The following is a 13366-nucleotide window of genomic DNA, read 5'->3' as shown; positions in this document are numbered from 1 at the left end:
TTGTCTATCTTCTCTACTGGACTCAAAATTGAGATTAAGGTCAGAAGGATGAGGTTTCTTCTTATCTCTGTACCCGGGGTGCCCATCACAGGGCCTGGTAAACACCGGTTTTCAAATACATTTGGTGAATTGAATAGAACTTTTTGGAGAAAATCAACTCACAGAAGTCTCCAAGTTCACATAGCTCAAAAGAAAGAGGAACAGATTCCAATACCCTATCAGCCACCAACTGATTAACCCAGGACAGCAGACAAACTGATAAGCGGAACGACTCAAAGTGAAGCAGCTTCGTTGTCTGGGGAAATACCCAAGGTTCATCATCTTGCACCAAGAAGAATAAGGACATGGGCACACATGGGTGGGTGAAGGAGGGGAAAGTTTAATAGGCAAATGAAAGAAGAGAGCTTCCTCATACAAAAGAAGGATTATTTTTAATACTTTATATAAAAGCAGCTGTGGGTAAGTTGAGCTTCAGGCACAGCTAGATGGACACAGGGAAGGAGTTGTTCATGTGGTGTCATCTGGGTTCTCTCACCAATTCTTAGTAAGGTGTCTCAACACAGTAAGCAGGACAGTTTTTGCAATCCTAGGCTTACTACAAGTTAAGTAACCCCAGTAGACTGAGAAAATCTCAATAGCTCTAGCAGGAAATTCCTCTGGAGAAATATCACTGATCTAGTTCGGATCATTTGCCCATTGTCCATGTATCTAGTTTAAATCACTACACAGTCAACCTTCTGTATATGCAGGCTCCATATCTGTAGATTCATCCAATCATGGATGAAAAATATTTGGAAGAAAACAATTAAAAATAAGAATACAACAATAAAAAATACAAATTAAAAAAATACAGTGTAACAACTATTTACATAGTATTAGGTATTATAAGTGATCTAGAGATGAATTATAGTATAAGAAGACTGAGAATGAGTGGCCTAACAGGTAGAAAGAAAACTATGCTAGGCCAAGTGAAGAAAGCAAGTAAAGAAAGCCTTTTAAGAATGAAAAAGGGGCCGGGCGCGGTGGCTCACACCTGTAATCCCAGCACTCTGGGAGGTCGAGGTGGGCGGATCACCTGGCCAGGAGTTCAAGACCAGCCTGGCCATGGTGAAACCCTGTCTCTACTAAAAATACAAAAAATTTGCCGGGCATGCTGGTGTGCGCCTGTAGTCCCAGCTACTCGGGAGGCTGAGGCAGGAGAGTCGCTTGAACCCAGGAGGCAGAGGTTGCAGTGAGCTGAGATTGCGCCATTCCACTCCAGCCTGGGCAACAAGAGCGAAACTCTGTCTCAAAAAAAAAAAAAAAAAGGAAAAAGGATCAGAATAATTCTGGTAGAAAAGTGAGTGTGGAAGTCTACTTGTAATGAATGTAAGACAGTATGGGAAAGAAAGAAATGCGGTAGTAGACTGAGGAGAAAAGGAAAAGAGGTTTTGTTTTTAAGACTGGAGAAATAGAATGCTTGTATGCTGGAAGGAATAATTTAGAGGGAAAATTTAAAATACTGGGGAAAAAAGGCATAATTGCTGAATTCCTGAGAATGGATGAGATATGTGAAGAAGCTGGCTTTAGCAAGGAACAAGGACAGTTCATCCTTAAAAACAGGAGAGGAGGTAGAGTATATGAGAACAGATACATGTAGGTGGATGGTAGATGTGGTGATGGGAGATTGAAATTTCTCTTTGGATTACTTCTATTTATTTAGTGACATAGTTAAGGTCATCAGATGGTGGAAAAGGTATTGCCTCCAGACAGAGTAGCTAGAGAATTAAGTTTTCAAGGGTTGGGGTTTAGCCAACCAAGTGTGACAGAGTAAAAAGAGAGCAAGCTTTATATGCAAAGCAGTGATCATAATGATTGACCACAGAATTAAAGCCAAGAAAGATGAAAGTGAAGATACAGGGTTAGGGGTGACAGTGAAAGGCAGGTAGGATGGGTTTTCAGTGCTGATATATTGAGCTGTAGTACAAAATACAGTAAGCTAGAATGGTAAGGAGGTAGTGGTTATAAGCTAGAATGGTAAGGAGATAGTGGTTGAATACTAGGGTATATAGAGAAACAGTATGTATAATGGTTAGAGTCTGGATGCTGGAAGCAATACTTTTTGGGATAAAATTCTGGTTTGAGCAATTGCATCTGTGAAACAACAGGCAAAGTATTTATCTTTATGTCTCAATTCACTTATCTATGAAAGGGAATAATGAGTACCTATCTCTTAGAAAGTCTGCCATTATTAATACTACGTAATGGTTAGAGTTATTATAAGTGAATGGCTAACTTAGGGTGGAGGGAAATAGATCAAGGAACTGAAAGACCACTATTATTGGAAGGATAATCTGTGTGGATATTGAAACAACCAAGAAATAAGACAGGTCTTGGCCGGGCGCGGTGGCTCACGCCTGTAATCCCAGCACTTTGGGAGGCGAGGCAGGTGTATCATGAGGTCAAGAGTTGGAGACCAGCTTGGCCAACATGGTGAAACCCCGTCTCTACTAAAAACACAAAAATTAGCCAGGTGTGGTGGTGTGTGCCTATAATCCCAGCTACTCAGGAGGCTGAGGCAGGAGAATCACTTGAACCCGGACAGTGGGGAGTTGCAGTGAGCTGAGATGACACCGCTGCACTCCAGCCTAGGCGACAGGGCGGGACTCCATCTCAAAAAAAAAAAAAAAAAAAAAAGACAGGTCTTGAATATTGCTAAAATTTCCTATTCAGCCACTGGTAAGATTATATTGTCGCACATTAGTGGTAAACACCAATTACCTAAATTTGGTCATAATAGTTGTTAAAAACAAAATTTTTAAAGTATTGATTTTAAAACTAAGTTTAACGTAGAATATTTTTTAGTAAATTTAAAAATTTACCCAAATTGTTATTTCACAATTTTTTCTTTCATATTTGTAGAATATACTTCTCTTTTTTTTTTTTTTTTTTTTTTGAGACGGAGTCTCGCTCTGTCGCCCAGGCTGGAGTGCAGTGGCCGGATCTCAGCTCACTGCAAGCTCCGCCTCCCGGGTTCACGCCATTCTCCTGCCTCAGCCTCCCGAGTAGCTGGGACTACAGGCGCCCGCCACCTACTTCAATAACAGCAACAAAAGGTTTCTCAACAATCTAGAATTGTTCAGAGTGAGTATGAAAAGTTATATTAGCAGTTCATAAAGGTCTGTTTTATGTGGCAACACAATACATTGTTATAAAGCATAATGTATTTATGGAAGTAGAAGGTAGTTCTTTCCAAGTTTATGAAAAAAAAAATTTCAGATTTTTAACTACTTCCCATTTTGAATTCATTGTTTCTTTCCAAGTTTATGAGAAAAAACATTTCAGATTTTTAACTACTTTCCATTTTGAATTCATTGTTTCTGATATAAGTTAAATGTATTTTTACTTTAGGATTCTAATGGTTTTGTGAGGATTATTCCAAACAAAAAAGTGGTAAATTGGGAATTTTATTTAGAAATGTACTTATGCATAAACTCTATATGTTATTAACACTTTAGTCATAGTTCTCTGTTTAACTGGAAACAGAAAGTCTGTAAACAATTTCTAGGTTGTGTTTCACTTATTTATGTGTCCACAATGTTTGGTAAATAATAAAAGTACCCAAATGGGAGGATGTCTCTGGTTGGCCCGGCTAATTTTGTATTTTTAGTAGAGACAGGGTTTCTCCATGTTGGTCAGGCTGGTCTCAAACTTCCAACCTCAGGTGATCCACCCACCTCGGCCTCCCAAAGTGCTGGGATTACAGGTGTGAGCCACCGTGCCTGACCCAGCCTGACTTTTTTTTATGCAATGTGTCTTTCTGAACACTGTAGACCAAGCCCCAGAAGCTGCACCTGTGGGAAAGGCCATTATTTGTTATTTGTAGTCAGTCCAGGGAGATCCGAGGACCACAGTGGCTGCCAGTATGGGACTGAGTGAGGGGGCAAGCCCAGAGCGTTCAGCCATGGCTGAGCTGCACACCAGCACCATGGTAGCCATCCCCACCGATATGCCACATGGCCTGGCCTGTGCAGCAAGCTGCCCTGCGCACTGTGTACCGTCTCAAGGGCTGCAGGAAGGCCAAGTGACTGGCTGTATGAGAGTACCCCAGGAGCTCCTGAAAGATCTACTGCCAGGACCAGTGCCCCCAGAGATGGAACGTTCAGAGGAGCTCAACAAGGACCCAAACACCTTTAACTCCTCTTATAAGGCATCCAGATTCCTGATTATGCCTTTATGTAAGACTTGGCCAAGATGTATGAGCATCCTCTTGCTCTCACTAGCGCCAACCTCAGCTCCCAGGACAGTTCTCTGAATGTCATGGAGTTATAAGACCTCTGGCCTCAGTTGTCCTTGGTCATTGATGGGGGACTAACTAGGGATAGCCAGACCCCTGAGTGTTGCCTTGGCTCAACTGTGGTTGACTTATCTGTGCATAGAAAGTTAGGCATCATTCATCCAGGCTGTGTCCTGGAAAGTACTCTAGCCTTCCTTCAACAGAGGTATGGGCTGCTCCCCTCACATGCATCCTACTTGTGAAACTCAGGAAGCAGGAAGGCCCATGGCCTGGTGCTGGATACCATGTGTCCGTCCACTGATAATTGCCAAGCCCTCATTTGCAGAGGCCACTGGAGCTCCTGCACTAGTCCGACTTTTTTTTTTTTTTGAGACGGAGTTTCGTTCTTGTTGCCCAGGCTGGAGTGCAATGGCACGATCTTGGTTCACTGCAACCTCCGACTCCCAGGTTCAAGCAATTCTCCTGCCTCAGCCTCCCGAGTAGCTGGGGTTATAGGCATTTGCCACCACGCCTGGCTAATTTTGCATTTTTAGTAGAGACAGGGTTTCTCCATGTTGGTCAGGCTGGTCTCAAACTCCCAACCTCAGGTGATCCGCCCACCTCGGCTTCTCAAAGTGCTGGAATTGCAGGCGTGAGCCACTGCACCTGACCTAGCCTGACTTTTTTTTTCCACGATGTGTCTTTCTGAACACTGTAGACCAAGCCCCAGAAGCTGCACCTGTGGGAAAAGCTGTATTTATTATTTGTAGTCTCATGTAATATCAGCCAAAGGCTGAAGAGGTTAACAACATTCCTAGGTGGCCTTATTCTAATAAGTTTATTTTTTTTAAGTGAAAAGTAATTGAAATAGCAGATTTAGAATCTAATGAGAGCCTCCTCTCTGCTGGGTGGTAGCATTCAAAATGGTTCAGACCAGCTGAAAGTGCCAATGCTGTTTAAAAAGTCTCAGGTGACCAAAGGCATGGGTTGGCCTCCTGAAGCTGGAACCACATAGAGGCACGGGCCAAACACTCTCTCCTCTGAACCAGTGGGGCCAGTGGTGTCAAGTACTGTAACTGCTGGTGGGGAGAGCAGTCATTTTCGTCTAACACTGGGACGTCTGCTCAGTTGGTGGGGGTTGTCCAAATTAAAGAATATTGAGAAATAAATCTTCACTATCCTTTCAGTCAGGGACTTTTTTCTTATTTATTTATAAATTAAGTTGTAGTTATACCTATAACACTTTTATCTAAGTCCAGTGTTCTCAGTAGCCTTTTGTCTATTTATATGTACTAAGTGTTCAACATAATTACTGTTGGGCATTTGAACTTTGCTTTTCTTTAGTAAAAAGACATGACGCTATAAAAAAAAAAAGTACCCAAATGATAAAAAATAAATAAAATGCTGTTTTACATATAAATATCCTCAACTTCTTTCTGAAAACAGGCAAATAATATTTATTAATTTATTAGTATTTAATATTATTTATTATATGAGTGTTTTGTAAGAGCTATGAAAACAGCGAATTACAATGGCTAAATTCGGCACATTACTAGGGCATAATTTTTTTTTGGGGGGGGAGACAGAGTCTCCCTCTGTTGCCCAGGCTGGAGTACAGTGGCGTGATCTTGGCTCACTGCAACCTCCATCCCCCAGGTTCAAGCGATTCTCCTTCCTCAGCCTCCCCAGCAGCTGGGACTACAGGCACCCACCACCACACCCGGCTAATTCTTTGTATTTTTGGTAGAGACAGGATTTCACTGTGTTAAGCCAGGATGGTTCCATCTCTGATCTTGTGATCTGTCCGCCTCGGCCTCCCAAAGTGCTGGGATTACAGGTGTGAACCACCACGTGCGGCCTTGGGAATAATTTTAAGTATGTTGTTCAGTACAAAGTATAATTATGCATAGATTGACATTATCTAAACTGGAAAGCACAAATTAGACCCTATACTCATATGCTTTACTATAACAGACTAAAAAATACTATTATACTTTAAACCCCTATTTAACCCTTTTCCTACTTAGAAAAAACAAGTGCAGTTCACCGCCAGCATTCATTTAATTTTACATACACACACTCTTTGAGGCTGAAGCAAAGCTGGCTGATTTTTCAATGCGAAAGTAAAATATAAAAAGTGTTCTTAGAGTTATTTCTAAACAGAACATCAGAATAACCTGAATCATCAGAACTGTCTATTTCAAAATACTGGATTCATCAAATGAACTTTAAGCTGATAACTGTTCAAGAACAATGTTAACACCACAGGTAGAAGTGCTGCGTTTTCTAGGATTTGACATTTTCAGTGACAGAATGTTACTATAGTTTGTAACTGGAAATACCACTACTGAAAACAGAAGGAAGGCGAGGCGCAGTGGCTCATGTCTGTGATTGCAGGACTGTGGGAGACCAAGGCGAGCAGATCACTTGAGGTCAGCAGTTCAAGACCAGCCTGGCCAACATGGTGAAACCCCATCTCTACTAAAAATACAAAAAATTAGCTGAGCATAGTGGCGGGCATCTGAAATCCCAGCTACTCGGAAGGCTGAGGCAGGAGAATCGCTTGAACCCAGGAGGTGGAGGTTGCAGTGAGCTGAGATCATACCACTGCACTCCAGCCTGGGCAACAGAGCGAGACTCCATCTCAAAAATAAAATTATTTAAAAGAATGAGGAAAGGTCAGGTGCGGTGGCTCACGCCTGTAATCCCAGCACTTTGGGAGGCCAAGGCAGGTGGATCACAAGGTCAAGAGATCAAGACCATCCTGACCAACATGGTGAAATCCTGTTTCTACTAAAAATACAAAAATCAGCTGGGCGTGGTAGCACATGCCTGTAGTCCCACCTACTCGGGAGGCTGAGGCAGGAGAACTCCTTAAACCCAGGAGGCGGAGGCTGCAGTGAGCCGAGATGACACCACTGTACTCCAGCCTGGTGACAGAGCGAGACGCCGTCTCAAAAAAAAAAAAAAAAAAAAGAATGAGGAAAAAGAATGCTATCAGTAGAATGATGTCTTTTGTTTCCAAAGTCTATATACTAAAGCAATGCAAAAATAATAATAAAAGCAACATATTTTGTGGCAAAGTTATCTTGGAGTAAATGCAGCACCACTAGTGAGTATTCTCGGTGCAAACAGGAAAACGGTTAAAAGCCGTTTTTATATATATCATATTAAAATCGACATAATGAATTAAGACTAATTATATCAAGTGGTTATTATAAAGCTATGGCCAATGTATCAGCTGGGCTTCCTTCTTCCTCAGATACACTTCTTTTTAATATACCTAAAAAGAAGACGGTAGCAATTGCCCACTTTATTCTGTTGACAGGCACAGAAGTTAAAAGTTACATAATTAAACCCTTTATGACCTGTTGTGTACACAATAATAAAAATGAAGTTAGGCCTATAGAGTATTCACACTGCTATTTGCCAGTAAACCATTCTATGCCTTATGTATTTGTGTTGTATTTTAAAGTGACTTTTAATGACCCAGCTAAAAATTTAGATTTCAGTCCCCAGAACAAATAGTATTTGTTTCCCAAAGTCCCACTAAAACGTCCAGAATTAAACTACCAAGGATTCCTGGCTTTGGTTCATTACAAACTACATAAAATTTTTTTCTTACCTTAACACCTTGAATGAGACCATTCATGAGGAATGTGTGTTGAGAAAATGTTTCATGTAGAACCTACAAAAGCAAACAAACATCAAGACAAATTCAAATTTAAGTTAAAGGAAAAATTTTCTGTCTCTCTTAATGGCATGCTACATAAATGAGCCCTGCAATGAAAAATTATAAAATATCAATAAAATCCAAAAAAATAAATAAACAAACTGTGGTACATCCAGACTATCACTAAAAAGAAATGAGCTACCAAGTCACTAAAAAACGTGGAGGAATCTCAAATGCACATAGCTAAGTGAAACCAACCTGAAAGGCTACATATCGTATTGTATAATTCCAAGTATATGACATTCTGGAAAAGGTAAAACTATGGAAACAATAAAAAGATCAGTGGTGGCCAGGGATTGTGAAGGAAGGAGGGATGAATAGTCAGAGCACAGAGGATTTTTAGGGCAATGAAAATGCTTTGTATGATACCATGATGGTGGATATATGCATTATCAAAACTCAGAGTATAGAATACCAAGAGTGAACCCTAAACTATAGAATTTGGGTGATAACAGTATGTCAATGTAAGTTCATCAAATAAAACAAATGTATCCCTTTAGAAAGGAATGTCCATAGTAAAAAAAAAAAAAAAAAAAAAAAAAAGGCTATGTGTATGTAGGGGAAGGGATACAGGGGAAATCTCTGTACCTTCCTCTCAATTTTGCTGTGAACCTTAAATGACTCTTTAAAAAATTAAGTCTTTAAAAAAAGGAAATTAAAATCTACTCACAAATTATTTCCAACCTTTTCTCTAACAACATTATTTTTAAGGTTTAGAAAAAGTTTGTCATCTCAACTACTGACATTTGAACTCTACTTGCATGTACTGAAGAAAAAGAAAAGCAAATGAAGGACACCAAATATTTCAAGTGAAAATATCAAAGTTCTCAGAAAAATCTTCCAAAAATAATAAATTTAAGTCACAGAGATATAGAAATTTTCTTTAAAGAATAATATAAAGACTAGAACTGTTGAATAACTTGATTTGTCACACACATCACAAAAATATGGTAAAATGCAAAACAAAAAAAGTGTATTTAAAAAAAATGCTTATCGGATCATGCCAATTTTTTTTTGGAGATGGAGTCTCACAGTCGCCCAGGCTGGAGTGCAGTGGTGCAATCTCAGCTCACTGCAACCTCTGCCTCTCAGGTTCAAGCAATTCTCCTGCCTCATCCTCCCGAGTAGCTGGGACTACAGGCGCTCACCACCATGCCCAGCTAATTTTTGTATTTTTAGTAGAGATGGAGTTTCACCATATTGGCCAGGCTGGTCTTGAACTCCTGACCTTGTGATCCACCCACCTCGGCCTCCCAAAGTGTTGGGATTACAGGCGTGAGCCACTACTCCCGGCCTGATCATGTTCATTATTAACCCATTATCTCTCAGTCCCACATTCTCCCTTCTATACTCTACTCTGTCAGATCAGAGCTAAGAGACTATGGACATTTCTCTGACTCCCCTTCCCCACAAGCTTCCTCTTAGTTTCTTGCAGTGGGAAATAGAGGGTGGAGTAAGTGCTGGTCAACACTGCACCAACACCTCCAGGGTTCTCTCATGCTGTCAAAGGAGCAGCAGTGTTGGTCCTTCCCTAATCCCACCTCAAACCTTACCCTCTCAACCTCAGACCGCTGCTATAATTCTACATGGAAAATGATGCAAACTTGCATTCCCTTTGTACAGGTGATGCAGTTTAGGAATAAGACACCATCATTTTAATTTGGCAAAACTGTATCTATGGATGAATGACAGAATATATACTCACTGAGCTACACACTAAACTAAATAGATCTCACGTAATTTCGGACAGTATGGGCCCATTTCAAGCAATCAAGCTACCATGCAGGCAATTCCTCTAAAAATTTTCAATCCATGCTTTTAGAAACTCTTCTACCGTTTTCTACCCACCCTCCCCAGCAAAAGGAAACAGTGAACCCTTACTAGAGAAGAAAGTAAAACAAGTCAGTAATTTAAAAAGGCTAACCTTCATAAAATAAAGAAGTTGTAAATAAAACAGCTATATTCTACTCAGGCTTTTGATAAAGTTTAAAAACCAAAATAAAGTATGTAAATAATTTAGCTACAAAAGGCAACAAATGTTATCAGAATAAAGTAAGCCTAATAATAAAAGGTGTATTAAATATCTCAGAGATCAAAGCTTTCATTGTTAACATCTCTATATTTAAAAAATCTCAAGCTTAGCCAGGCACAGTGGCATATACCTGTAATCCTAGCTACTGAGGAAGCTGAAGTGGGAGGATTGGCTTGAGCCCAGAAGATCAAGACTGCAGTGAGTTATGATTGCGCCACTGCACTCTATCCTGGACAACAAAGCAAGACCTTGTATCTATCTATCGATCGATCAATTTATCTATTGATCTATCTATCTAAATAAATAAATAAATAAATAACTCAAGGAAAATATCCCCTGTAAGTATTCTTGAGATGGACTACAGTAAACATAAAATAAAATGGCATTTGCTTGAAAAAAAAAAAAAGGAAACATTTTAAAAGAAAAAAAATGACATTTGCTTCTCACCTTTAAAACAGTAACTATAAAGTTTTAAGAAATGAACTGTCTTCTAGTATAACAAAGCTTAGAAATATCTACATGTAATAAACATACACAGAGCCGTGTTTCTCCACTTCCACAGATAAAACAGAAAAAAATATGAAATCAAATTTACAGCATTCCTGGAAAGCCAAGAATCATAGCACTTCTGGATGATACAAAACAGATGAGAAAAGGCTGACAACAAAACCTGAAAGAGCTGAAGAAAAGTAGCACTTGAAGGTGAAAGAGAAGACCCTGAAGAAGTTCATTTTCCAGAACCCAGAAAGAAACCTCCCAAACCAGAGGAGTAGGAAAAAATAGCCATAAATGAAAGAGTACTAAAAGGTCACAAAGTAAGCTCCCTGCTGTCTTCCTCTCCAGGGATTGTTATTGTGATAACAATCACAAGCATAGTTCTCTGAAAACTGTGGGACTTCTAAGTGGGATACTTGTAGAACTGAATGGGATGAGATTCAAAAAGGACGGTGCCCCAGATCTCTTAAGCTGCCAAAAGTGCACAAAGCCCTATGACCACATAATTCCATAGAGTACTTCAGTACAGTAGAATATCCACACTTTCACAGAGCAAGAGTGCCTATAACCAGTCCCTGCATTAAATGTTAGGGAATAAGGCTTTCCACCTGGGCTGAAGAACTACACTCTAGTAACCACAGGTATCTAGACTACAGGTGGAAAACTGGCTACAACTTGACCGTAAACTTGAAATAGCCTTTGCAAAATTATGACTGAGACAGTTAAAGATCTAACTTAACTGACTCCATCTTACTTCTGACCTCCAAGCTGTCCTTGTTCATTCCTGGGCATAGCATGAACTAACTTTGGGAGAAACTTAGTTTATAGTTTTTAAAATAAAGACAATAGCCCTTTCCCAAAGCAGACTTCCTTCTTGCCTGGGGACTAGACTGCCTTTGCAGGACCAACATTAGCCACAAGATTAGAAATTATGGGTATGAATTAGGCAACTGGAGGCTACAGGATTCAGACCCTCCCTAAACTGCTCCTAGTATCACTGCTTGCGATATTCTGCAGACCCTACATTTAATGGATCAGCTGGCACCACCCAGACTGATAAACTGGCTCATCTGATCTTGTGGCCCCCACTCAGGAACTGACTCAACTCAAGAAGACAGCTTCGACCCCCTATGATTTCATCCATGACCCATTCTGTAGTGTGGTTCATCTTCCTCAAGATTGCCTTGGTCTAAGATCTGCCTTTGTGTCTCCATATATTTTATAATCAGCTCTTCAATAGCCACAAAATAACCTGTTAAGAATTTTGATTATGATTGCATTGACTACAGATTAACTGGGGAAGAACAGACATATTGTCTTTCTTTGTTGTTGTCTGATTCAAAGTCTCACTCTGTCACCCAGGCTTGGGTGCAGTGGCACGATCTCCGCTCACCACAACCTCACCTCCCGAGTTCAAGCGATTCTCCTGCCTCAGTCTCCTGAGTAGCTGGGATTACAGGAGTGCGCCACCACGCCTGACTAATTTAGTAGAGATGGGGTTTCGCCAAGGTTGATCTTGAACAAAATAGGGAAACAGATGTCATTCGACAAATACCACAGTAAAAACTGTTGCAGACAAGCATTTATGGATACTAAAATTAGTAGGCCAAAGAAAACGAACAAGATATCTGCATAGTCTCAAAGTATTTCTCCACAACACACTCGAGACCAGGAGTTCAAGACCAGCCTCGCTGAAACCCCGTATCTACTAAAAATAAAATTAGCCGAGTGTGGTGGCACACGCCTGTAGTCCCAGCTACTCAGGAGGTTGGGGCAGGAGAATCACTTGAACCCGGGAGGCAGAGGTTGCAGTGAGCCGAGATCACGCCACTGCACCCCAGCCTGGGCGACAGAGTGAGACTCTCAACCAAAGAATTAATAAAAAAGAAAAACAAAAAAAGAAGACAACAATATGTCCATTCTTCCACAATCAATCTATAGTCGATGCAATCATAATCAAAATTCTTGGCAAATTATTTTGTGGATATTGAAGAGCTGATTATAAAATATACAGAGACATAAAAAAGCCTTAGACCAAGGCAATCTTTAGGAAAATGAACCACACTAAAGAATTTATACAAGATATTATGGCTGTGCACAGTGGCTCACACCTGCAATCCCAGCACTTTGGGAGACTGAGGCAGGCAGATCACCTGAGGTCAGGAGTTCGAGACCAGCCTGGCCAACATGGTGAAACCCGGTCTCTACTAAAAATATAAAAATTAGCCAGGCATGGTGGTGCACGCCTGCCTGTAATTCCAGCTACTCAGGAGGCTGAAGCAGGAGAATCACTTGAACCCGGAAGACGGAGGTAGCAGTGAGCCGAGATCGCACCACTGCACTCCAGCCTGGGTGATAAGAGTAAGACTCCATTGCCCAAAAAATAAAAATAAAAAAAATAATGCCTGCAGTGAGCAAAGACTGCACCACTGCACTCCAGCCTGGGCGACACAGCGAGACTCCGTCTCAAAAAATAAATAAATAAATAAATAAATAAATAAATAAATAAATATATATATATACACATATATATATATATATACACACACACACACACACACACAGCTCAACAGAATACTAAAAAAATTAGAAACAAACCCATATGTGGATGGCTGTCTCATTTATGACAAAGGTGACACAGTACAGTGGGGAAAGAAGAATTTTTTCAGTAAATGATGCTGGTTCAACTATATATTCTTTTGCAACCAACGTGAATACTGACCCCCTACCAAACACGATGATCTTTTTAGATTATAGGACTACATGAGAACAGTAAACCAATAAAGGCTTGTGGTAGAAAAAGTTTTCTTAAACAGGATTTTTTAAAAGCACTAACCATAAGGAAAAATAA

General features: G+C 40.3%; 1 protein-coding gene and 1 pseudogene across 2 annotated transcripts in view; one reads left to right on the top strand and one right to left on the bottom strand.

Moving 5' to 3' along the window:
• Positions 1 to 13366, bottom strand: part of MFSD14B (major facilitator superfamily domain containing 14B) — a 78468-nt gene that overhangs the window by 22256 nt on the left and 42846 nt on the right. For both annotated transcript variants that reach the window (XM_005582282.5, XM_074017945.1), the window contains exon 3: positions 7881 to 7943. In XM_005582282.5, the coding sequence (XP_005582339.1) occupies positions 7881 to 7943 (63 nt within the window). The remainder of the gene's footprint in view (positions 1 to 7880; positions 7944 to 13366) is intronic.
• On the top strand, positions 3905 to 4518 carry LOC102146963 (threonylcarbamoyl-AMP synthase pseudogene; annotated as a pseudogene).

Source organism: Macaca fascicularis, chromosome 15 (assembly GCF_037993035.2).
Source record: "Macaca fascicularis isolate 582-1 chromosome 15, T2T-MFA8v1.1".
Classification (NCBI taxonomy): Eukaryota; Metazoa; Chordata; class Mammalia; order Primates; family Cercopithecidae; genus Macaca; species Macaca fascicularis.
The sequence above is the reverse complement of the archived record's forward strand: the minus strand, read 5'-3'. Positions and strand labels throughout refer to the sequence as shown.